Source organism: Bactrocera dorsalis, chromosome 4 (assembly GCF_023373825.1).
Source record: "Bactrocera dorsalis isolate Fly_Bdor chromosome 4, ASM2337382v1, whole genome shotgun sequence".
NCBI lineage: Eukaryota > Metazoa > Arthropoda > Insecta > Diptera > Tephritidae > Bactrocera > Bactrocera dorsalis.
Genome location: NC_064306.1, coordinates 27,632,182 through 27,658,355, shown reverse-complemented (window position 1 = coordinate 27,658,355; position 26,174 = coordinate 27,632,182). Strand labels below are relative to the sequence as shown.

General features: G+C 33.5%; 1 protein-coding gene across 3 annotated transcripts in view; it reads left to right on the top strand.

Annotated features, from left to right (window-relative positions):
- The window catches only part of LOC105225012 (uncharacterized protein DDB_G0283357), a 93,211-nt gene extending 68,753 nt beyond the window's left edge, over positions 1-24,458 (top strand). For all 3 annotated transcript variants that reach the window (XM_049455410.1, XM_049455412.1, XM_049455411.1), the window contains exons 3-5: positions 10,396-10,629; positions 21,639-21,704; positions 23,500-24,458. In XM_049455410.1, coding sequence (XP_049311367.1) covers positions 10,396-10,629; positions 21,639-21,704; positions 23,500-23,673 — 474 coding nt within the window. In that variant the 3' untranslated portion in view covers positions 23,674-24,458. The remainder of the gene's footprint in view (positions 1-10,395; positions 10,630-21,638; positions 21,705-23,499) is intronic.
- The last annotated feature ends 1,716 nt before the right edge of the window (positions 24,459-26,174 follow it).

Below are 26,174 nucleotides of genomic sequence, written 5' to 3'. Positions count from 1 at the left end.
GCTTAACCGGAATTTGTCACTCCCTGTAAACGCAATAAACCGAAGTCATTAAAAGAAATAAAGATAAATAAATATCACACGCCTATTGTTCAGCACGCCAAACAAAGCCAACTGGATGTTGCACGCAACACTGCGATAATTTTTATTTTATTGTTTTCCTGTTGTACCAAACACTTTTGGCGCACCTCAATCAATTAACGAGATCTTCGAGCGCCTTGTGACTTCTTAAGTGAAAGAAAGGCAGGAACATGCCTGGAACCTTCTTTACAAATTGCCACATTGTGGCGCCACTTGAAAGTAGCAGTGAGTTTGTTCTACTCACTCGCTCGAGCAGCGAGCAAATTCAATGGGCAGCAGACCACTAACTACCACTACAAGCTGCAAGCAGCTGGCTGACAGCATTTGAACCAGCTCGACAACAAGCAGCAAGTTGGTCAGATAACGGAAGCACTAATTGCATGCAAAATAACCGCATGCCACAAGTGGTCGGCACAATAGAAAAAGCAATTTCTTAGATGAATGCATTTCTTTGCACGTATTTCACCACACACATACATACACATGCATAAACATTTTCTTTCACTGTTTTTTATGTTTTCTTGTTTAAAGACAATTTATTAGCGCAATAGATATATATTTATAGGCAAATATTGTAAATAATGGTTTTGTATTTATATTTTTTCACAAATGGGTAAAATAAAAAGTATACAGGGTGTGTCATGTTTCATCTCGGTTTTTATTTAAGTTTTAGTTATTTTTGCCATTTACTATCTAAGTAAATTGGAAAAATCGAAATGAATTTTTGCGAAGCTTTGCCTCTTCTGCCGTACAGTGTAGATATTGTCCCTTCTGACAGACATTTGGTTCAGTCGATGCAAAACCCTCAGCCCTCATATAGTTCACATCAAAATAAGGCATCAAGGATTGGCTTCATTCATTTAGTCGAGTTCTTTTGGGATGGAATCCACAAACTATCAGAAGAAGGGAAAATAATAAGCATCAAATGGGAATAATAATTGTACAACTGCGAGAATATAGTCATAGACCCCATACAACTCTAGTTTTGAATCTATTACGACCTAATGCTTAAAAGATTGACTCTTCAAATCTTGAATTGTTTGTTCATTAAGAAATAAGTTTCATTCATTATTAATAGCATTTTTGTTACTTCTATGGTATCGAAATTTTCCCAGCCATAGATAGACTGTTTGGGAATGCAAATTAATTTTCTTATACGAACACTGTTTCTTCTTACAACTAATATCTTTAAAAGGGCTCACGTCATTTAACCTTGATTGCCACATATTACAACTAATCACTGTTATATGCTGTAAAAAATGTATTGGCACGTGCTGTTAATAAACTGGTTTGCACCACAAATAGACCGACCGTGAGTCGCCACATATTCGTTGGTTTACTTTTATGAACATTTTTATTGCTAAGAATACACATAGTCACTGTTTCTCGAATTGGCAAAGTGGCGTTAAAGAGGTAACACGTTGTGAAAATAAGGTTAAGCTGTCGGTGAGTGCGTGCGAAGTTGTGCTAAAACAGAAGTAAAAAAGTCATTGCTTTTAAGCGCCAGTTGCCTGTTTCTGCGCCAAGAAATCATAAATCACTCAAAATTGCTGTTTAATATTTAGCTTTGGAGATAGAAGTACGAGTAAAAATAAATGCATGTATTGGTGCAGAATTCGGATTATTTGACATATGTATGTATATTTGAGGCATTATCTCTTATCTTATCGTGCTGAGTTTTAAATTTTTATTTCAACAAAATTGAAGACTATCAAACTTATTAAAGTTAGCAGCTTAAAAGGGAACTCAATAGGTTTGCTGCACTTGATGACCCTCTTTTACTTGACATAAATTTTTTTTAGAATTTTTTTCCTTTCAATGCCTTTTGTAATAGTTACAAGAGCTTAAGATCTTTCTCTGCGTCCCCCGGGTACTGCGTCGAATACTCTCAGAGCTGGATTATTTTCATCCATACGGACGACATCGTCGAGAGAGAACTTTACTTCTAAATTGTCTACTAACTAACTCCTAAGTAGCACCTGTTGACAAAAGTTATTCTGCGTTGGATTTCAAGGCTGACATTAAGGTTGGTATTAATGCTGGTTCCAAGATAAACGAATTTATTTACGACTTCGAAGTTATGACTGTCAACAGTGACGTGGAAGCCAAGTCCAGATTGCGATGACCGTTTGTTTAGTGACTGGAGATATTTTGTCTTGCCGTTCCCTATCAAACCCATTTGTTTTGCTTCATTGTCTAGTGTGGAAACAGCAGATCTAACGGCCGTTGGGGCCAATGATATTAATATCATCGGCATACGTTAGCTGCTGCACACTTTTATACAAGATTGTAACTTCTCTAATCAGATCTGCAGATCGAATTATTTTCTCCAAAAGTAGATTGAAAGAAGTCGCACAATAGGGAGTCGCCTTGCGGAATCGAAAGACTAGGAGAGGTCTTTCCCGATTCTGAAGGAGTTTTTGATATTGTTCAACATCAGTATACACAGCCGTATTAGTTTAGGGTAATATTGCTGCGATTTATGTAGTAAATTGTTGCCAACAAAAAAAAAAAAAAAAACAAATCAACAGTTGGCAGTTTATGCTTAGTAAAAATGGAGGGTTACATGATAGAACAACGTGTCTTTATTATTGAAAAATATCTTAAAAAACAAAGAAAGCTTGGCGGCCACAGGTCGAAAATTTCATACAAAATAAGGTGGGAATAGTGTTTTAACTTCGTAAACTGTGAAAGATGGCAAATTTAAATCTTTACCTTTAGTTTCACTCTTTAGTTTCGAAGATATGAAAGTATTTGTAAGCAGAAGAAATTAATCTACTATACTGGGTACTGAAACTTTTTTCTGGACACGCTGCTTTTTAGTGTCGCTGAGTAACCGGCAATACTTAACGACTTGAAAATTTCACCCGACCTTCCGAGATATATTTGTCAGGTAATGATCGAAGGAATAACCAGATTTTTTGAGCCACTCTGAAGTGTAAGAGTAAATATTTTCACATAAAACTACTGATATTATTGAAAAAGATTCGCTGAGGCATTATTTATAGTCAATTGTGATTATATTCAATAGTTATTGTAAAATATAGAAAAAGATGTGTGGGAAAATATATCTAAATAAAATAATTGATTCGATATATTTTTTATTGCAATCCAATAGTACTTTAAGTGGTACTTTAAGTGTTAGTTGCGATTACGCAACAATTACTATTTACATGGAAATATGGAAAACCTTTTAAAGAAATCAATTTCTATAATTGTACATATTTGCCAAATCATATTTAGACTTCAACAACACCACAATTCTAACGCAAACATTCTGCGAACTAGCTTCAACGGCACACTCCATACTCCACGCGTAATTACTCGCTTGTTCGCCGAGCAAGAAATGATCCAGCAATATTTGCGCAGTTAATAATCAAGAGTAATGTCATGATTTTATCACCATCATTACCTGCTTGTCACAATAATTACACAGCATTATCGAGATGTGCCGTTATAATCTTGAGTACACTCAATGCGCTTAAGCGCACAAACGCACAAACGCATACAAAGCAAGAAGGCCAAGCGGCTGCTCTAATAAGGTCAACATGTTCCATGTTAACCCACTTTTCTATTGTCATCAATAAAGAAAGAACATTGGCAAACAGCTAAGTGGCGACAAACGGACAGTGAATGAGCGCGCTTTCAGATAAGAGCGCGGCAGTTGATAGTTGTTGTTGTTGTGAGATGTGTATATATATATACATGTTTATATATTTACACTAAAACCCGTTATAGTAATATTTTTAAATGAAAAACTGCCTAGAGCGCTGCGCTGCCACTGCGTATACGTAACATATTTTTTATTGATTTTTTTCTACTAATAATTTAACACTGTATAATCATTACTAGTTATGATTATAGTAAATAAATTAGTAGCTTTTCATTTTCATTACCTCGCTAATTAACAACAACAACAACAAAAACAGAGAAATTATTACTTCTGTTCATGCAAAAAGCTTGTCTGCGGCGTCAATAATTATTTTATGGCCATTCACCAGTAACGTTGCCACTTAATTCTCCATAATTTTCTTCCGCATTAAGAACTTTTGCCAATTTGTTTTTTTTCACCTTTTTCTCACTTACACGCGCATTCGCTTTTGTTTATGGCTTTTGGAGAAGGCATTAAACCGTTAAGTGCTGCTATGCACGCTTAAAAGCTTACGAACAAATGCGCATTTAAATGTTTCTACAGCCAAACACACAGACATACTTCAAGTATCTGCACATATACTTGTATGTAGTACAGTAGAGTGTTTACGTCGATTTTGGAGATTTTAGTGCGCCTGATTGAAGATAATGATTTTGTATGCTATTTTTTACATTTTACCCAACCAGCGAAAGAGGTCACTAAAAGTGTGGCTAATGCGCAGTAAGAAAAGCTTCATACATACATACATACTTACATATGTAGTTGCTTATTTTCTTTCTTTTCACACTTTAATAAGATTTGCTTTTACTGATTACAGTAAATGTTTTGTTTTTCATCTGCTTCTGTGTAATGATCTCTTTCTCTTTCGCCAATGCAAATTTAAGACGCATGTAATGAAGAAATTGGATGCTTATGTTATCTCACTGGTTAAATTATGAAAATTATATGAAAATATTTTGGTGCTCATCAAATTTTATGGTTTTTTTTTTAACTTTTTTGAAGTACAGCTTGGAATGTTAGTTGTGTTCCAGATTCCAGAGATTAGATAGTTTCGCACTCAGATCATTTCTAAGAGAATATGGTAAACCTCAATATCATTTTTATTTTTATTTTTTGGCACTAATGAAGGCGTTCGTCTAGTTGTGTGAGGAATGAAAAAAATAAACTCGTAAAAATCACAAAAATATATTAAAATCAAGCATTTTGTAGAGATTTGAAATTTGCATAACTAACCAATAGACTACAATTCGAACAGTGAATATCACTTAAATAAAATTTACAACATTTTTTATCAGGATCACGATCATTAACTACCAAATTGCATAAATTTTAAGAAAGCTATAAATTGTTTGAATACCAAATTACCATCACCCACTATCTTTCCAAGAATTCTGAACTCATTCTTATGAAAAGCCTTTTCAAACAAAACCGATATCGAGAGGCAGGGAATTCTAGTGCTTCCTACTGTTCAGGCGAGCTTTTCTAACTGACTGTACAATTATTTTCGGGTCTATACACATAGAGTTCAATTACTAATGGCTTCTACACCGCGCCGGTTTTATACTATTATTGTTTTTCTGTTTGTTCTCTACTTAAGGCATCGTGTGCTTGTGAGTGATCAGTAAAATCATCCAAACACACCATCATGTTACGAGCATATTTAGGAATTATAATAGATGAACAACCCTTAGAAATAAAAGTAGTTTAGGCTTGCAATCACCTAACCAAAAAAATATAAATTATAATGGCTGCCCTGAAAATTCTTACAGGCGGAAACTTTACCCGAAAGCTCCATTAGGCAAAACAGATCATGACTTATTGCGGCTGCATTTATTATTTGGCTGGGAGCCTGAATAAAGGCGTATTGTATCAATTTTTAAATATTTTTTCTGAAGATACCGTAAAAATTTCAAAGAAAAAATTAAAGTAGTCGATAAGGTCGTTTTTCGTGGGTTAAAGCTGGTGAACTATCAACTATTCAAACACTCATTAACTTCATTTGTCTCCAAGTAACCACTCAAGCAATCGAGGCGCAATTTTACTTTTTTTCTAGCAAAAGTTTTGTTTTCAAATGTTTGCATAAAAATTATCGGATATGTTGAAAAAATTCAGTGGCACTTTGGAAAAACGGGTTTGAATGTTTTTGTTAAGAATATAATTATTTTATCCTGTTATTGGCAGAAAACTTTAGCTTTCGCTTTAAGCACCTTGAACTAAAATCCACTTCGAGATTCCCTCCTGTTTTAATGAAAATACACAGAAACTTCAAAATTAATGGGGCATGTTTCATATCACTCGCAAGAGCATTCTTTGGCATATAGTTCTTGATAATTATCTCTTTTAAATGTTGGCCCCGAAGAAAAGTTTCGATGACTCGTTCGTGCATTTCGACTGGTAACTGGCGAATGACACTCATGATGGTTTGTTCCAAAACCTGAATCGAAGACTTTAGACTTTACATATTTCCACACGAAAAGGATTAACGGTGACGAACTTAAATTTTAGGCATCAAATAGTCGATTATTATGGCACAATAACGGTCAACATTGACGATTACGTTCTCAACGGCATCATTTTTGAAGAAATAGAGACCGATGATTTCATCTGCCCACAAACCGCACCAAACCTTGAATCTATTTACGTTGCTCTGCATCCCGAATGCAGTAATTTTCTTGGTTTATATACCCCTAGAGCCAGAAATGGGCCTCACCGCTGAACAAAATTTGGCTTGAAAACGTCGGATCTTCTTGAAACTTTTCAAGAGCCCATAAAGCTAAAGCTTGTTGCTTGGGAAAGTCGAACGGCTTCAGTTCTTGCACAAGCAGATTTTGTACGCTTTCAATTTAAGATCTCGACGTAAAATGCACCAAATCGTTCCATGCGTCAGTCCGAGTTACTGTGAGTGGCGCCGAATTGGCTCTCCACGGTCTTTGGGTGCACTCTCAGCTGCGACAGCTATATTTATTTCATTATTTTTCGGTCGAATATTTTCCAATAACGAATGCTGGGTCTCAAGTTGTGTGATGGTGTTGCGAATATTACGCTCAGTAGGTCGTATATACTCACCATGAGCCGAGCGAAGCGCCGAAACACATTCCTTACAGATTACAGATTGCATTTTCGTAATAAAGTTGAACGATTTGTATGAATTGAAATACTGGACAAAAATAACATGAAAACTTGACAGGACTCACTCGTGATCTGCCAAAAAAGAATATTGGAAAATGTACCTCTACTTGGATCACCCTTTATATATTTTCCGCTGTATAATATTTATGATAGTTTCTTTGTTGTTATTGTAGGAATTCGAAAATTTTTTATTTAATTATTCTTACTTCTTTGCTTTATTTTCTCTTTTTTGGGTTCACTAACATAAATATGTCTCTGAAAGTTATATTTAACTTATACTATAAACTTTTTACAATAACAAATCCCCATAATTCATTTTCACATATCCTCTATGAGTTATAAAATCCTCCCAAGGAAATACCAATTGACCTACAATAGCCAATGGAATGTCACATATTTAACAACCTACAAAAACTACAAATATATACATACATATATAGTGGCATTTTCACCACGAACCAAATTCCAAAGGCCCAAAAAAAGCAGAAAAACTAATAATAAAAAATCTAAAAATATATTTTCGTACAAGAAACCAATGCGAGAAATGAGATTGAGCCAGCCGACCACAAAATAAAATCGTAGGAACACATTCAAACTAGACCTTGGCTGCGCTTTTCACAAAAAGCAAAGTCTTATTTTAACCAAAAAAATCCGTTAGCATGCGCCGGGCTATGCATGTGCGTTGTTGTTGCAGTCATAGCAGCCATGATCTTGATTCGCAACCGGTATGCGTGCACCGGCTACGCCACAAAGGCGCACGACATGCAACAACAAAAACAAAGTAACAACGAATGCAAACAGGATCAACTGGAAACCAAATGAGGGCCTCATGTGTGTGTGTGTGTGCGCGCACATATGTGTATAGCTAACTTGCACCGGTGCAAACCAGATGCGCTCATCAACTAGACTTTGCGCCACTTTGAACTGCCACTACAACTATTTACTCCTTAATGTCAATGTATTATTGTTGTTGTTGCTTGCAGTGCAGCAACATATTAGTTGAAGATGGCAAGAGCAGTTCATGCATGCAAAGGCAATGGAAGTGCGCACAGGTTCACATAATTTGCAACGAAAAAAAATGTAAAAAAAAGTTTAAAAAATTATAGTACAACAACTCGAAAAGATGTTAGCAGTCAATTTACTGTGATCACGCACAAGGAACAAACATTGCTGAGCGCATTTGCCGCAACTTAAAGAGAAGTTTGTTGCCAGCGCTACATGGTCGCTGGCCGCTTGCCGCTGCCACTTTTAGGTGAACGCATGCCATTGCATAGAGAATTTGCAAATTTAATTAAAAATAATTGCAACCAAACGCATACATAGTAACACAGGTATTGCGCAGCAGTGGCATCGGCAGCCCAGTCCAAAAGCCAGCTAACACACACAAACATACATTTCATATATTTTTAATGAAGCCATGGAAAATGTTGCTTTGCGCTATTTTTAGTGGGCAGCTGTTGGTTTGTTACGAAGGATGGCCTTGGACGCCCATTTATTTAGCTGCGGGCATACCAATTTTGACCAAAAAAATTTGCTAATTAAAATAAAAATTAATTAACTCAGCCAAGTTCGTAGGCGCCAATAAAAGAATGCAGGTTGAACTTTGATTTTATTTCTAAATTGATTAAAGCTAGCTGAAGCACATAATCATATAACGCATATTAAATGGCATTCCAAATATTGACCGCTTGGTGCGGATTGTGGTATGGCTGCATCATTGGGCCTTATTGTCAGTCTCTCTTCCCGAAGTTTCATGAAATCGACGCGAACGATTCCAACCAACTAGACCGTGCACCGCCTCAACTGTGTTTTTCAAGGCAGTTGGCAAGATTTCTCGAGAACTTTACCAAAGGGGTCACAGGAAATTGCGTCGCAATGGCGGCGTTTAAAATATTATTTTTAAAAATTTCAGAATTTCTTTGTTAATAGAGTATATTTGTAACAATAAAAGTTCTCATAAAATATTTCATTTTTATAGGGTCAAGGTCATCGAAAATTTGCGCACACGGGTTGAGATATGCAACTGAGCCGTGGTGACCATTTTAATCTCATTTTATGCAAAGACCTTTAGTATTCTACCGCAAGAAACATAACATCAGAAAAACAACTGATTTCAACTGCCATTTGGACGAATATATACTGTGCCCAAAAAATACATGGCATTGTATTTATTTTGAAAATTCTTTATTTGTTCTTCCAAATCAATTTCATCCCCTTCAAAGTAATCCCCTCCCGATGCAATGCACTTATGCCAACGGATTTTCCAATCTTCGAAACACTGGTTGTTGTCACTTTCCGGGATGGCCTTCAGTTTCGTCTTCGCTGCGGCTTGAATCTCCTCTATCGTATAAAAACGGTGTCCCCGGAGCGTGCTTTTGAGGTTGGTGAACAGCCAGAAGTCGCACGGCGCCAGATCAGGTGAATACGGTGGTTGCGAAACGATATGGGTCGAGTTTTTGGCGAAATGATCACAAATTACGAGGGCAGTATGGGATGGTGCATTATCGTGGTGTAAAAACCAAGAATTGTCTTTCCACAATTCCGGCCTTTTTAGGCGGATAGCGTTACGCAAACGACGCATAACGTTCAAATAATATTCCTTGTTGACTGTTTGACCGGTTGGAAGGAATTCATAATGCACAACACCACGATAATCGAAGAAAACAGTCAACATGACCTTGATTTTTGAGCGACTTTGGCGTGATTTTTTTGGTCTCGGCTCTCTTTTGGCACGATATTCGCTCGATTGATCGGTTGTTTCGGGGTCGTAAGCATAGATCCAAGTCTCATCGCCAGTTATAATGCGTTTCATGACACCTGGTAGTCGGAAAGCATCGTTTCACACACTTCAACGCGACGCCTTTTTTCCAAAAAATTCAATGTTTTCGGTACCAGTCGAGATTTGACGCGCTTGAGGCCCAAAACATCCTTCAAAATGGTATTGGCTGAGCCTTTTGATATGCCAACTTCATCAGCAAGGTCTCTAATTGTTAATCGACGGTTTTCAACACCAAATCTTTGATTTGTTGAACGTGAGCTTCGTCGGTTGAGGTTGATGGTCGCCCTGGACGCTCTTCGTCTTCGACACGTTCACGGCCGGCTTGGAACTCACTATACCACTTGTAAACATTTTTTTTAGACATAGCCTGATCACCAAATGACTGACAGTACCACCAACCTAAAAGAAAAATGATTCTCCAAATCCTTCGACGCACAGTGTACAAGTTTCGCAAAGAGTGTATGATAATGAAATTGTAAAGACTGTTTGTGTAAAGGGTTTCTCACGCTGCAAAGTCGCCGTTTCAAAACTGAAAAAAAGAAATTAGAAAAAAAGAATCGAAATATTCGAATAGAATATGATACAGATGCCAGTTAAATGATTCTAAATATTTATATTGTCACGATACTTACTTCCTTTTTCTATAAATATTTATTAAATAATTTAATAATAAACATTTTTGTAATAACAAATATAAATAAATAGTGCTTATATTAACTAGTTTACTAATTTTTTTTTATCTTGCTATTTTTTACAGAATTTCAAGGAAAAGGATGCCGGCAAGGTGGTGCTCTACACCACGAGTATGGGTATTATACGTGACACATATGCCAAATGTGCGAATGTCAAGCAGATATTGCGTACGCTGCTTGTGAAATTCGAAGAACGAGATGTCTTCATGAGCATTGAGTATCAGCAAGAGATAAAGGAGCGAATGCACTCGGAAGCGATAAAAGTACCTCAACTCTTTGTGGAAGGCCAACACATTGGTGTAAGTATACATTTACAAAAAAGCGACGAACAAACACACAAATAGACAGGCACTCAGCTCGTCACGCTGATAATTTAAGTATACATTGTGACAAGACAGTTTTCTGAAAAAATAAATAATACACTTATGCCAACGATTTTCCCAGTCCTCGGAACACTTTTTATAAGCACTTTTTGGGGTGGCCTACGGCTCCTTCAGCGAATTTTGTTTTATCTCTTTGATCGACTGTAAACAGGTTCCATGGAGCGGCAGTTTCAGTTTAGGGAATAAGAATAAATCACACAGAGCCAAATCTGGTGAATATAGTGGTTGATCAATGGCACTATTTGCGTTTTTGGCTTTAAATTCGGTCACAATCTTACTATTTTTGAAAAAATTCAGCTTTATCGAGAAGAGTTGAGCAAGAACACGTTTCATACCTAAAATATCCATCAAAATCATTCGAACAGACTTGTGAGAGATGTCGAACTATCTTGTCGTCTCTCTAATATTTGCCTGACAATTATTTAGCACTATATCCTACACTTTTTTTTAAATATTTTTATCAGTTGAATTGGTCGAAGATCGTCCAGAACGAGGCATGTTTTCAACCGGGGAATTTAATTCCAATTTCCGGGTGATTTTAATGTCTTAATGTACAAGGTGTCCAAAGTAAACATGACTTTTTTAATCTACCGCCTCCTGGTGACGCCATCTATATGTCGACTGATGCGTTAGAATCTGCTATCTTTATCGATGACTTTCATAGATTGGAAGTGAAGTTATTGCGTTTTAAATGTCAGTATGTTTGTGTTATCGGTGCGAAAATGAGCTTCGAACAAAGAGCCAACATTAAATTTTGTTTTAAAATTGGTAAAACTTTTACCGAAACGTTTCAATTGAGAAACGAGTTTATGGCGATGATTGCCTATCCCGTAGGAGAGTGCGCGAGTGGCTTCAAAGTGGTCGTGAGGACATAAATGACGATCAACATGTGTGCCAATCAAAATCCCTGATCACCGGAAATTCCATCGAAACTGTGCGTGAATTGCTCAAAAATCAAACGAAATCATCATTCATTAATTCATGGAAATTGAATTGAACATCTCCAAAACATCGATTTATCGCACTTTGACCGAACATTTGGGCCTCCGAAAGGTGTGTGCATGGCTTGTTCCGCACAAATTGGCTGACGACCAAAAATTGCTCTGAATCCAACATTAGGACATCTTGTGGCCGATTATTTGATCAAAAATCACATTTTAACCATTAACCACTCCCCGTAATCACCTGACGATGACACCGTGCGACTTCTTCCTTTTCGGAAAAATGCATTTGTCCATGAAAGGAAAGCGTTATGCAGACGTAGAGGCCATTCAAAAGGCTTGCACCGGCATACTGGCGGCCATACCGGCCAACGAGCTAAAACACTCGTTCGACATGCTTTTGGACCGTGCAAAAAGCTGCATTGAAGAAGAAGGAGACTATTTTGAATAAAATAAATTGATTTTGCCGAAAAAGTCATTTGTTTTGTTTCATTGTTCTGTCCCACTAAGTGCCACAAAATTCGATTCAAACTTAATATCCCTTACACCATGCATAAGTCGTATGCCCTGTACGGGGTATAAAAATTTAAATAATAAAAACCGTTTTTCAAAAGTCACGTACTGTACATGTCGTTATACATATGTACATATGCATTATCCGGGCATTTGTAACAGAAGTTTGAGCACGTTGCAATAATAAATTATAATAAAATTTCCGCGCTGACAACTTGCAACGCCACAATTTTGATGCACAGCGTTGCATTTGACATTTTCGTGGTAAACATTTGCCAGCAAAGGGCCAAATATTGTTGTTGTAGATTATCTTTTTATTTTTTTTGTTTGTTGTTGTTACAGATGTTGCAATAATATAGTTTTTTGCTTACAAGCATTTTCTTTCAGCGAGCATTGTAACGGTTTCGGTAGTAATAAGTCGTACAATAACAACCTTAAAGAATTGCTACCTCAATTGAAGCTGACGTTTGAATGAAGACAAAAGTAAAACCATAAAGGTGAATAAGTCACGAAGTGGCTGCTGCACATCACTCCTCCTCCGCCTATGCAGCGTCCTCCTTTGCCGCGCATGCAAGGCCAAAACGTGTGTCGCGGCAAGGCGCGCTGCTGTAATTATCTGCAAGGGAGCGCTTGTCGCGTTTGTCGCGCTCTTTTGTCTTCAAAGAGTTGTCTGCAGACTTGTCTGACATGTGTCAACATGTAACCAAACACATTTATGAATTTCTATGCGCTTAAAAATGTTTTATATACAGGGTGACTAAACAGAAAGTCTGAAGCATATGATGCCACTTAATATTTTCCTGACGAAACATGCCTTCGAGAGTATGAACCTAGAGAGTTTAAGTTATAAGTGGGTTCAGCTTCTTGCCAAATCTGAGCTCAAAATTTTAAAAGTAATTGTCCTGAGGCCCTATAAAAGGAAACGCAAAGAAAACTTTCAAGACTGTGATGTCTGACGGGATTATTTGCCACCTCAAGCAAAAGCTGATAGCTCATATACTAACGTAACGTAGTCCATCCGTTTTGAGATATCATTCTGAAATTATGCACACATTGATGATTTGTCAGAATCGGCTAGCATATAGCTGCCATTCGATCGAGGCCAACATTTTTTCTTGTTTTTACCAGAACCATTCATTGAAATAACTCTTCATGGATCACCCTTTAGGTACTACACCTACAATAACATCACACTTTTATTGCATTATTTCCATTGCAACACTAAATAACTTGATTTGAGTTAGGTAAACTACGCGATTTGTTAGTTCAGTCTGATTGCGAGACTAATTGTTCTGAAATGAATGCTCGCATTTTTTCAATGCCCGACAAGCACTCATTGTCAGACAGTTAGTAATAATGCTTTGATCTGAGATAGCTTCTAACAGCTTGGAAATCTTTGGCGAAAAGGATTTAAATTGAGTAATGTAAGGCGACCGTTTTAGGGCAGTGATTATGGGGCCTCATTACTACTACGAAGCAACACTACCGCAGGGAACACATTTCTTTGCCTTTGACAGGCAGACCGCTGACTGTATTTCTGCATGAGAAAGATTATAATCTATCCATCAGGCGTTCAGGGTCAGCTTATTATCTAAGACCCGAATAAAAACTAAGAAAAGATAAGATAAATAAATAAGAATTGCACCGAGACCTTGGGTCTATTGTGTCCTCTCCTAATCCACAAGGATCCACTTAGCTCCAGCATATGGATAATTTCCAATATACTGCTTAGTGCTAGTGAGGCGATGTGATCCCTATTTGAATCCAAGGGTCGTTATCCTGCGTCTGCAGACTTCTAGCACTCAACTAGTAGGTGTTCTGGAGCTGCAGACTCCCCGTCGCAGGACCGCCAATTTTCACAAGAAGCTAGGCCTATATTATATAAGTGTTACTTAAGCTTACAGTGGCCAGTGTAGAATGCGACGAATAGCCTAAGTTTGACCCATGCACTACTAGCGATTTGATCCCGTAGGCTTGATTGCTTTAAGTGCCGCTTAACTGTCGCTAAGTATGGTCATACGTTTGTTGCAATAGTTGCGTTGGAGGTTTATCTCTACGCACCGACTTAAGGTAAAGATTTCTGCTTGAAGAATGCTCGGAAAATTTCCCATAAGTATGGAGTATTTAGTTTGTGGCGACTCCTGTACCAATTCCCTCCGACGTTTTCGAGCCGTCGGTGTACCACTTGATTGTACTCTCCCTAAGTAGTAGCTCGAGAGTGGAAACATTTCATTCAGTCTTACTACTAAGGGTAAGCATGAACTTCTTTGTGAAGTTTATGTAAAAAACTCTTTTTTTTCTGACTTTTAAGTGGAACTAACTAGTTTGGCATTGGAACATTAAGGGTCAATAATTCGAGATATCTTTATGAAATTTAGGGAAAAGTTACGTTTTCCCCCCATATACCGATAACGAGGACATCCGTCTGTACAAATGGCTTTAAAGTGGATATATTCGGAAATTAAGTCCAATACATCAATGAAACTAGAAACACATTTACCATTATCATAAGATAATTAAATACAAACAATTTTCGAATCCGATTTACTTTAACGAATACTGATTTTTACTTTTAAAACTCATACGATTATCGGGGTCATTTAATGCTATCTTGTTCAACACAGGAAGTAGGGGTGCCACCTTAACAAGATGTTATACTACTACCTTACTATTAAATTCTTAAAGGCCAAATTAGTTCTACACCAGCTGTTAGCTCAATTCGCTCCTCACAAAAATTTTAGCGAATCGAATGGAACTAATTTTTGTTAACCAATATTTTCTTGATGGCAATCTCAACTCAAAACTACTTAAAAAATGCTATTTAGCTTGCACAGCTTGCACTTTCAAAATCGAAGATTTATGTACCGTTATTGTCATTATTTTTAAAGTACCTTCTTAAAGGCGTATCAAGTGTCTGCGAATTCACTATCATAAACCTTGTCGCAAAACAAATAAATCACGAAATATTCTTTTCAAGTCATACACCCATACATTGGTGCAAATAGGGAACTAATAGACTGTCTAATGGATTGCAATTTCCATTGCATTTTCAAAAGCGTAAATTGCGAAAAACTCATTTTTACACAATTATTTCTAGCACCTCATTGCGTGCTGATGCGATTCTTTTGTTGCGCCATTCACCAATGAAAAATAACTAGCAAAAAATGCCAGAAGAAGACAATTGGTAAACAATCTTAAGAAGTCGCTTTAAAACCATTAAATCTGCAGCTGCAACTGCAGTGTTTGTTATTATTGCAACAACAGATATTTATGGTATTTAGTCTCGGACAAATTAAACAAGTAGGCTTGCGCAGTTGTGACACACGCTTATGAACACTAGCACAAAGTGATGGATTATGCATTGTAGCGAGCCAATGTTGCAGCAGCGAGCTGTCAGTGCGCTATCTTAACACACTTGTTGTTGCTGTTGCAGATTTTCATTTTAATTCTTCGCAATAACTAAGCGTTTTGTATCAGGCTGAAAATGCGTTGCGACCACTTGACATCCTTTCGCATAGACACACTTCTCAGACCGCTCTCGACTTTCGAGTATTGTTGTGGCTTTTCAGTTTTGTTTTGTTTTTTTTTTTCACTTATTCAAGCATTATCTTGTTGTCGACACATTCTTGGAAGCATACAAAGTTGCACAATGAAAATCGATCATAAAAATAAGTTTATAGACGCTAATAAAACAACACTTTCTGACGATTAGTTGGACGCCGCAAAAACAAATTATTGAGTCTAAGAAACGAGTTTGCAAAATATTCCTCATAAAATGTATGTATATGGCAAGACAATATGAAAAGTTCTATTGGAATATACTTACAAATTTCATTTCTTGATTCCAAATAAAAAGCAAAGTTAAGGGATTAATGATGACGAAGCGCCCCATTTTCGCAGAAGTTAAAAAATAATGATGTCTTGAAACACAAATGAAATTATATGCAAAATATATTGTATTGAAAGCCGAAAATTCCAAATAAATGCAGAGTATCGCTTAATGATGTCAATGTCAACATTTCATTTGAATCGAAATCGAACATTTTATACTTTTACAACTTGCAAATTCTTTCAGATAAATATGGAGTTGGGGGTAGTATTGACTCGATTTTATCTATTTTTCCCAGTTACACATACTATTAAAATAGCACATATTTAAAAAAATGCTCCCTGCCCAATCAAATAAAATCAACTAAAACCCGAATCAAACTTGGTTTATTACACAAAAAAGTTTTCACAAACAAAGCCAGGATATTTTTAGGAAACTGCCAAATAGTACTAATTATTTAAGCTCAGTTGACTATCTTTGATCTTTAACCATTAATGTTGCGATTTATCCAACACAAAGAGTAAAAAATTATTACTTCAAAAAAAAAAATTAATTAAAAATTTAGAACTATTATGCGAAGATATTTACTACATAACGCCATGGACCAACCAATTTATAAATTTCGAATATTATTTATTTTATTACACCGTCCCCGAAGACTAAATGAGAACTAACTCGATTTAGCAATGGTCATCTATTTTTTCTTCAATATACAGCTGCGAGCAGTGAAATAGTAGTGGGTGTTAGAGCTTTACATATCTGTGAGTTATGTAAAATGTCAAACAGTTTTAACATCCATTGAAATGCAAAAATGGATCATATTTTCCAGGCTATGTTTACCACTAAAAATATTTAGATTTGAATACGTACAATATATGTTTATGTGTGCTTCGGGTCATTATCCTGGTGAAATATTCTTTTCAGCGGCATGGCCTCTTCAGCAAATGGAATCATAATATGCTGCATTGTAATGTTAAATGAGAACTAACTCGATTTAGCAATGTTCGTCTGTCGTTCCTTCAATATACATATACGCGGCCTAGTCTCTTTGTTTTTGAAATATCGATTAGACAATTTGCTCACGTTCTTTTCTTCCAAGAATCTGCTCATACATATGTCGGAACCGCCCTTGTATGGTAAAATATTTTATTTGACAAAATATCTGACCCAAATTTGGCATAGACTAGATCTTAGCAATCACAATGATCTCTGAACAAATTATTCGGACTACTACAGAATCTAGTTGTCTGTAAATAGTGCTTATAGCCCTAATACTATAACGACCAGCTTTGGGTAATAGAAGAGGATTTTTGTTCCTTGATTGGGATGTCTTATGAATCCACTTTTTTGGCCAAACCTGGTGCCAAATAATTATACTTGTTCCAGTCTATGACGAATGTCTTGTAAAAATCGACTGTACTAACTTTTTGTCAAATGGGTTTTATGAGAGTGACATTAAAAATTTACTTACAAATTATCGAATAATAGACTTGACAGCCGCCATCGTTAATCCGGATTAACTGCGCACTTAATCAGATCCAAGTTTGTAGGTGACAAACGGCAGCTATGCGTGTTTGAAACTCTATTGAACAGCAGATTGTAATTTGTATAATATTTTCAAAGAAAATGGATAGAAGATAAACATTGCGGTTGTTAGCCGACCAATTGCTACAAAACTATTTTTTATTACAAAAACATATCAACATGTTATTTTTAAAACAGTGTTGCATGTTTTTCATTTACAATAGACTACAATTGGCCATTATTAACCAACGAAAATGCAACTAACTCTTTGAGGACTAATTGGGAGTTAGCAACAGAGTTAACTTCACCAATTCCTGAATTAATCCGTATTAACGCTACCATCTGTCAATATAATATTTGACTATATCTATGCTAAATATAAAATTTAATTTTATTGCAATAACATTTTTATATTATATAATTTTTGAACACCTAATAAGTACTACATAAATACCTAAGGTATATATAATAAAAAAACTTCGAAGCAGCTAGCATTACGCAAAGTAATATGTTTGTAATTGTAAAGTCCTTTACGTTAGAACTAGATTAGTTTTTCTCTATTTGACACACTGTAGTAACGGACGAATATTGCTTTGTCGAGCTGTGCTCAGTAATATTTCCAGACAATTCTTCGCTTAACACACTAAATATTTAAAACAAACCATTTGTGTCTGCTCAGCATAACGAAACGACTAGATTGTCAACAAGGAAATCAAAAGATAACAACTCAAAAAAAAGGAAAAAATTGACTTAAGCCACTGTTTCCAAGCAATAATTTTGAAGTTTCTACTGCTTGAATTTGAAAGTGAAATCAAAAAAAAAAAATAAAAAAACGGAAAATTTCAATTTTAGTTATAAATACCGTGGAAGGTAAATATTTGCACGTCGCAGCTAGAGGTGAGGCAGGGGTTTACTGGTGACACTTCAATTTTTGTGCAGCAATTTGCATTAATGAGCCTTTCGGATTGCTCAAGGCTGCGAGTGCTTCGCATACATATGTACACCCATGGAGAAATACGTACATACAGAAGTACAGTCTTAGGGACGCACTCGCTGCATAGAAATTAAACATTCACATACATACATACATACATACATATGCATAAATGCATTATACATTAGCGCAATTTTAGCGCATCATTATCTGCCTTTTTCACATTGAACTGTTTTCTTTAGTCTTTTTTGCTTTGCCGCCTGAGCGCTCGCTACCTTGTCAGCTTCATGCGCATGCGTGTGAAGTAGTGGTTACCACCCGCTGTTATTAATAATTCAACAAATGTACTGCTACAATTTCCATTGCAAATTCATGCGAGTACCGCAAGGTTTACGCGCTCAGTCCGTTTAAAAATAAAAATGCAATAAAAATAAATGAAATCATAAAAAACATTCAATACAGTTGCGCGTGCACTATAAACCTGTTATGTTGACCATAGCACGCATGTACTACTGTACATATGTATGTATGTACATATATTTGTTTTTAATAAAAAAGAGTTGCAATTACCTTCTTGCCGCACTGTCTGCGCGTACCGTTGCTCTCACTGCCATTATCATGGCCAATATTTAGCAGTAGCTGTGCAATTACACACATTCATATGTATATACATATATGTATTGTATATTGTTACAACAAAAGTCGAAAACAATCGATGTCTGCGAAAGCAAGTGTTCGTCATCTCGTAATTTACTCACGAAGAAAGTGAAATTGCCGATTACTTGTACAATTGATTTCTTTCCATAAGTGAGTATATATATGTACATACGTATATAGATACTGTCATATCTGTATGTAATTCCCACGAGACCTCAAATTGTTTACTTAAAAGGCAATTATGTAGATATTTTTATTAACAAGAATCCTATTTTTTATTATTAAATAAAAAATTAATCCTTCATATTTGTTATATTATTATTTATGAAAAAATAAATTACAGTTAATATAGACTGAAAACTAAAACAAGATAGAGTATCAATAAATATAATGACGATTTAGATAAATATTAAATTTACATATTAAATTTAATTAAATTAATTCTTGCAAAATAAGTTTTAAAAATAATAACAATTTAATCTTGAAAAGTTAAGTAGAAAAAAATAAAAAAAACGTAGTACGAGGGCTGCTATATATATTTCTGGCCTAATAATGAAAATAGGCATATTTATCAACGAAAATGGTTTGTTTGTTTTTTTCTTCGTTGGATTTGGCTCGTCTTGGAAGACCCACAAGGTCGATTGCTGTTTTGTTTCGGGCTCATACACATAGATTCGTCACCTGTGACGATCTTATAAATGTCTTTTGAAGCACCGCGATCGTATTTTTTCAGCATTTCTTTACACCAATCCACACGAGCCTTTTTTTGAGCGATTGTCAAATTGTGCGGGATCCAACGAGAACAAACCTTTTTTACGGCCAGGTGTTCATGCAATATCGAATGTATGCTGGTGGGAGAAATGCATAGGCATGCCTCTATCTGAAGGTATGTTACATGACGGTCTTGCATTATCAGTTCACGTACGGCATCGATGTTTTCTGGCACAACGGCTGTTTTTGGACGACCTTCACGGAATTCGTCTTTGAGCGAGCGTCGGCCACGATTGAATTCGTTGTATCAGTTTTTCACAGTGCTATAGGATGGTGCTTCATAATCATACAAAGATTTTAGTTCATCGATGCACTCTTGTCGTGATAATCCACGTCGAAAGTTGTGAAAAATGATCGCACTAAAATGTTCACGAGTTAATTCCATTTTTTGGGCGAGATGAATTTTTTAATTCCCTGTAAATAAAGCAATTCACGATTAAATGACAAAACGTTCTGAGTGATGTTATGCTAAAAAATGTCAAACTTTCCAATGGAAATGTCAGATTGCACCTGGCAACACTTAGTATACAAAAATATATGTATATAGCAACCTACGTACATAAATAAATTCAAAAAATAAATGCCAACGAATGTTCTTTCGAATGATAATAAACATTCCGCATTGAATTTGAAGTTTCTGTATTTTTTCTTTAAAAAAGTTTAGTACCTCGAAACGGATAACCCTTTATATGCCTATATAACCATATATTTAACTCGATTATTCGCATTGATACAAACAACCGTTAGGTGAACAAAACTATTATACTATGTAGCAACAGGTTGCAAGAGTAAGAGAGAAAAATATTATAAGCTCTTAAATATACGAATATTTCAACTGAAAAAGAGTTTTAGGTAAACTGTAGACTCTATAAGAATTCACGATGTAAAAACTTGTATCCTATTGATTAATTTTAACCTAGGTATTAACTCGATATGTTAATTTTAACTCACCCCACAAATGAGTACATTATGCGCACTTCTTTTACCAGTTCTTCGACTTATTACATCAAAACATCATAATTTACTTAAGACATTTGCGATATTATTTTTCTCGAATAAAATGGTGTGAATGTTTATGGGAAGTCAAAAACAGTGATTACATTTGAATTCCCATAAACCATCAATATTTCCCATTTCTCTTTGCCTTTTCACTTTTTTATTTGATTACGTAATGAAAGATGCGTGTGGTGTAATTTAATGAGCGTCTGGAAATTATAACGTAACATTGATTGATTCACGCACAGGAATCGACAGAATTTTAAACAAAATTAAGTAATCATTTAAATATACGTACATACATATGTACATATGTGAGAACATATGTTTGTGTGTGTCTGTGTTTTTAATAATGCGTAACGTTGAATATTCAAATTAACAGTTTCTTAGCATTTTTTGCTTCGCCTGTGTGATTTTTTTTATATGTACATGAATATAGCTATCTATACCGTTTTGAATTGATAAATTAAAACAAAACAAATAAAAATAATTATAAAAATATGTTGTCAGCATTTGACGTAGATAACATAATTTTCTACTGTCTTTATCGCAATGGAAAATTTTATTTTTATTTCTGCGAAAATATCCGCTGCAAAGCCTCACGCAAGCGAAGTGTTGCCAACCATTGCAAGCAAGTTTCCTTCATAAGTCTTTTGCTTGTGCATGTGTATTTATGTATAACAACAACAGCTTTGTCGCCTAACTGCGCGTGTTAACATTAATTATTTATGTATTATTATTTCTTTTTTTTTGTTTGCAGGATGCTGACACTGTGGAACGGCTGAATGAATCCGGTGAACTGCGTCAGCTGCTCAAACCATACAAGGTAAGTCGTTTGTTTGGCTTTCTGTCAACACGTGGGTTCAGCGCTTTGCCCATGGCACATTGCTGTTTGATCAAAGGAAATGCCTTCGCGCACAAATAAATATTGATTTGTCAACGCGTGGCATTTCATGGTCAATGTAAATGAAAACACACAGTAATAGGTGGTGAGCACATGCTACACCATCTCAAACCGCACGAATATATGTACTTATACATAAACCTGAAAATTAATTAATTAAAATTTTCGTATTTTTCATTTTTAAGATATATGCATGTATATGTATATTTTTTAAATTTATTCATTTTTTATATTATCTCATTACGCGAAAATTTATATTAATAAATGTTTTCTTAATTTGTTTTTTAATTTTTAAAAAATATTTTTTTTTTAACTTTTTTAATTTTTTTATATTTAAATTACTTATTATATTAAATTTATATTAAAAAATATTTTCTTAATTTTCTTTTTTTTAATTTTTAAGAAATATTTTTACTATTTTTACTACTTTAATAGTTTTTTAATTTAATTTATATTATCTCAAAACCCCAAAAAATTTTATTAATTAATATTTTACAATTTTTTTATAATTTTTAAGAAATATTTTTCTGTTGACTTTTTAATTTTTTTTAAGTAATTTATATTTTATATTTTATCATAAGCCCGAAAATGTATACTAATTAATATTTTCGTAATTATTTTTAATTTTTAAGAAATATTTTTTTTGACTTTTATAATTTTTTTAATCCCAAAAACCCAACAAATTTTATTAATTAATATTTTCGTAATTATTTTTTATTTTAAATAAATATTTTTTTTTTTTTTAACTTTTTTAATTTTTTTTATATCTTATATAACCCAATACCCGAAAATTTTTATTAATTAATAATTTCCTAAATTTTTTAATTTTTAAGAAATATTTTCTTTAACTTTTTTTTAAATTTAATTTATATTTTTTATTATTTCAAAAACCCAAAATTTCTTATTAATTAATATATTCCTATTTTTTTGAAAAATATATTTTTTTAACCTTTTTTAGTTCTGACTGCATTTAAGATATTCTTAGTTCCTAAATTTTTTATTTTAGTTTTATATTTATTTAGTAATTATCACATTTATTTTTAGCTAATAATTGTGCATTTTTTATTTTTTTGATTTTACCAATTTATTGTTATTTTTTTATTTAATAATTTTTTCATAGAAATTTATTTTATGAATTTTGTTAATTTTATACGTGTTTTCTTTTTATTTTTTAACGATTTTGTTTATTATTATTTTTAATTGATTTGATTTTTATTTATTTTAGTTTGATAAATTTTTACAATTATATTATATTTTAAGGATTTTGTTTTTCATTTATTACTGTATTTTATTTATTTATTTTTTCAATTTTATTTGTAATTGTATTTTTCAGCGTGATTAATTTTTGATTGACGTTGAAATACATTTTAATGATTTTTAATATGTATTTAATATTCTTCTTTATATTTGAGTTTTGACTTATTTATTTTGAGTCATTTTTTTATAATTAACTTTATATTTTAAATATTTTTTATTTTTAATTTTTTTTATTTTTTTTTTTATTTTTTTTTTTTTATTTTTATTTTTTTAATATTTTTTATTTTTAAAAATTTTAATTTTTTAAATATTTATATATATATATTTTTTAATTTTTATTTAATTTTTGAAATATTTTTGCTGTTATTGAATAATACATTGCACTATATGATTTTTAATTTTATGTTAATTATACATCTGAATGAATTTTAATTATTAATTCCAATTTTTTGTTTTACAGTCAATTGCCACGACATTCACGTGTCAAACATGCGGCGGCTACCGCCTACTGCCATGCCCCTCGTGTAATGGCTCGAAAAAATCGGTGCATCGAAATCACTTCACGGCCGAATTTGTGGCACTGAAATGCATGAATTGCGACGAAGTTGGGCTGGTGAAATGTCACAATTGCTAAGCAAATGCACGACGTTGCAAGCGACTGTGTCCGAAGTTGAAGAGCAGCAATGCGAAACTTGATTGACAGCTACTCATGCGGGCGGGCCAATATGTTGAGCGGACATTTAACGTTTTTCATATGGGCCTTATCGTTTTTATTGGACGTATGTGTGTTTATAGGCGTAATCTCTAACTACATATATATAGAAATAATTAGCTTAAGCAACGAAAGAGTCATTTGATATATAATTTTGCATATTTTGTACTTGATTTTACTTTATAGATTTTATTTTGTATAATTAATTTTACTTTAAAGATGTAATTAGCGATGTTTGATTGCCAAGCAAATTTGTTTTCGGATATTGTCTTTACTTTTTCTTTATTTTAAAAGTGCAGCCATGAACTTAATTTTGGAAAACAAAAGCAATCAATTCGTCATTGATGGCCTTAGCAATTTTTTTTTTTGAAATTTGATTTTATTATATTTTTACTGCCCAATTAACTCGCTATATATTTACATATGTAAATTTATTATATATATACAATACATGTAATTAAAAGTGTGCATGTGAAAAGTAGATTCGATTTGATTGACGGTCACGAGCGTTTACGAATTTATTGTTTATCGTCGTTTGTTTGTGCGGCAAATGTGACGGTTGTGATAATTTAAAACAGATATTCAAATAAAACAATAATAAAAGTAAAAAAATAAATAAATAAATAAAAGATTAAGCAACGAAGGCAAAGCAGTTAAGATAAATTGAGTTATTGAGCTGGAAATAATATGATTTACCTATACATATGCGTTTATGCTAATATTAAAAAATAGCCAGAATTTATTAGGTCAATTCACGTGTGTTTGTATAGTTTATAAGATCGCAAGCGCTGAAGTGCTCAAATTTCTCGAAAATATTGATTAAAGATCCCCAATCATTGTCGCAATAAAAAAATACTTTTATTTTTTAATATCAGCTGCGAAGCCAAACATTGCAAGCAAGTTTCCTACCTATGTACAAGTTCACGAGCGATTTTCGATCAGCCATCTAACCTAAACCAACCTAACCTACTACCTGAATTATACTAAAACTTGTCATAAATTTGTACATATAATACATAATTTCGAGACTCGTAGAAATTGATGAGCATAACCTCAATCGACTTTGGCATATTCGAGAAACAACATTAAAGTGCCTTTATTTACTATTATTTTTTTTTCATTTCAAAGTTTTCCGACATTCGCATAATTTTAACTTCTCAAAAGCCAAAAAGGGAATTTGAACACCCTAGCTTTTCGTAACTTTGAATTTAATAATTTAATAGATTCACTTTGAGAACTAAAGACAGTTAAAGTGGCGTAGAACCGCAGGCTTCATCAAGCAGCGAATAAAAGTTGTGGAGGAGCCAAATAAGACATGGTGACAAGCTTCATTTCCAATTTATAATGAGTTTGCTAAATCCTACTTTCACATTTTTTTAATATTTATTGTAATTTAATCAATTTTTCATAAAATTATACAAACCGAGGTGAATTGGCAACCATAATATTTTAAATAAAATATTAAATAATAAATCATCAAATATTATAAAGTACCAACGAAGTTTAATAGTTAGTGGATCATAAAAGAAAAAAAATAAAAATAATGAATTTAAAAGATTAATTAATATACATTTTTTTAATAAAAAAATAAAGTGCTCGTTTACCACAAGGAGTTATTGTGCAGTAATATAATAAAATATGAATATAAACGAGTATAAAAATATTTTTATATTATATTATGAATTGTGTACATATTGACAAAAATAAATATTTAAATAAAAAATAAAATATTAAATATACATAAATAACAAAAATAAATATTAAAAATAAACTAATAATTTTATTTTTATTTTTATACCTATTTAAAGTTTGAAAAAACAAAATATTTTCCAAAAAAAATTCTTACAATTGCATTAAAATAAAATATAAAACATCCAAATATGGATTATAGCAATTATATACTTTTTATCAAACTGCCTTTATACAAGTACTTATGTATGCAATGAACGCTGCAGGCGCTCTTACTGCTACTTTTTATTACCGTTTTAATTAACTATACCTGATTAACTGTAAATATTGACTACAAAAATACCTCCTCCCCACTTTTTATATGTGCACACAAAAATAAAAAAAAAATAATAAAATAAAAGCATTATATGTAAGCAAATGTTAATATGTATGCACACAAAGCACATTTACTTACAGTTCTATATCTATAACTTACACAAATATTATATATATTTTATATATCTAAATCAACTTAACACGAAGCAGTCCCTTGTAAAATGGGACTATCAACTAAAAGCAACCAATAGCAGTATCGATACACTTAGTTTTAGAAAGAATGAAACACTGATTGCGAATCACCGTTATTTTTGTGCATATTTACTAAAAATATATATTTATATTTATATGTGTATGTATAAGTAACAGTAGCTTATAAGCATAATTTTATTAAAAAATATTAACTTTAAAATAAAAAC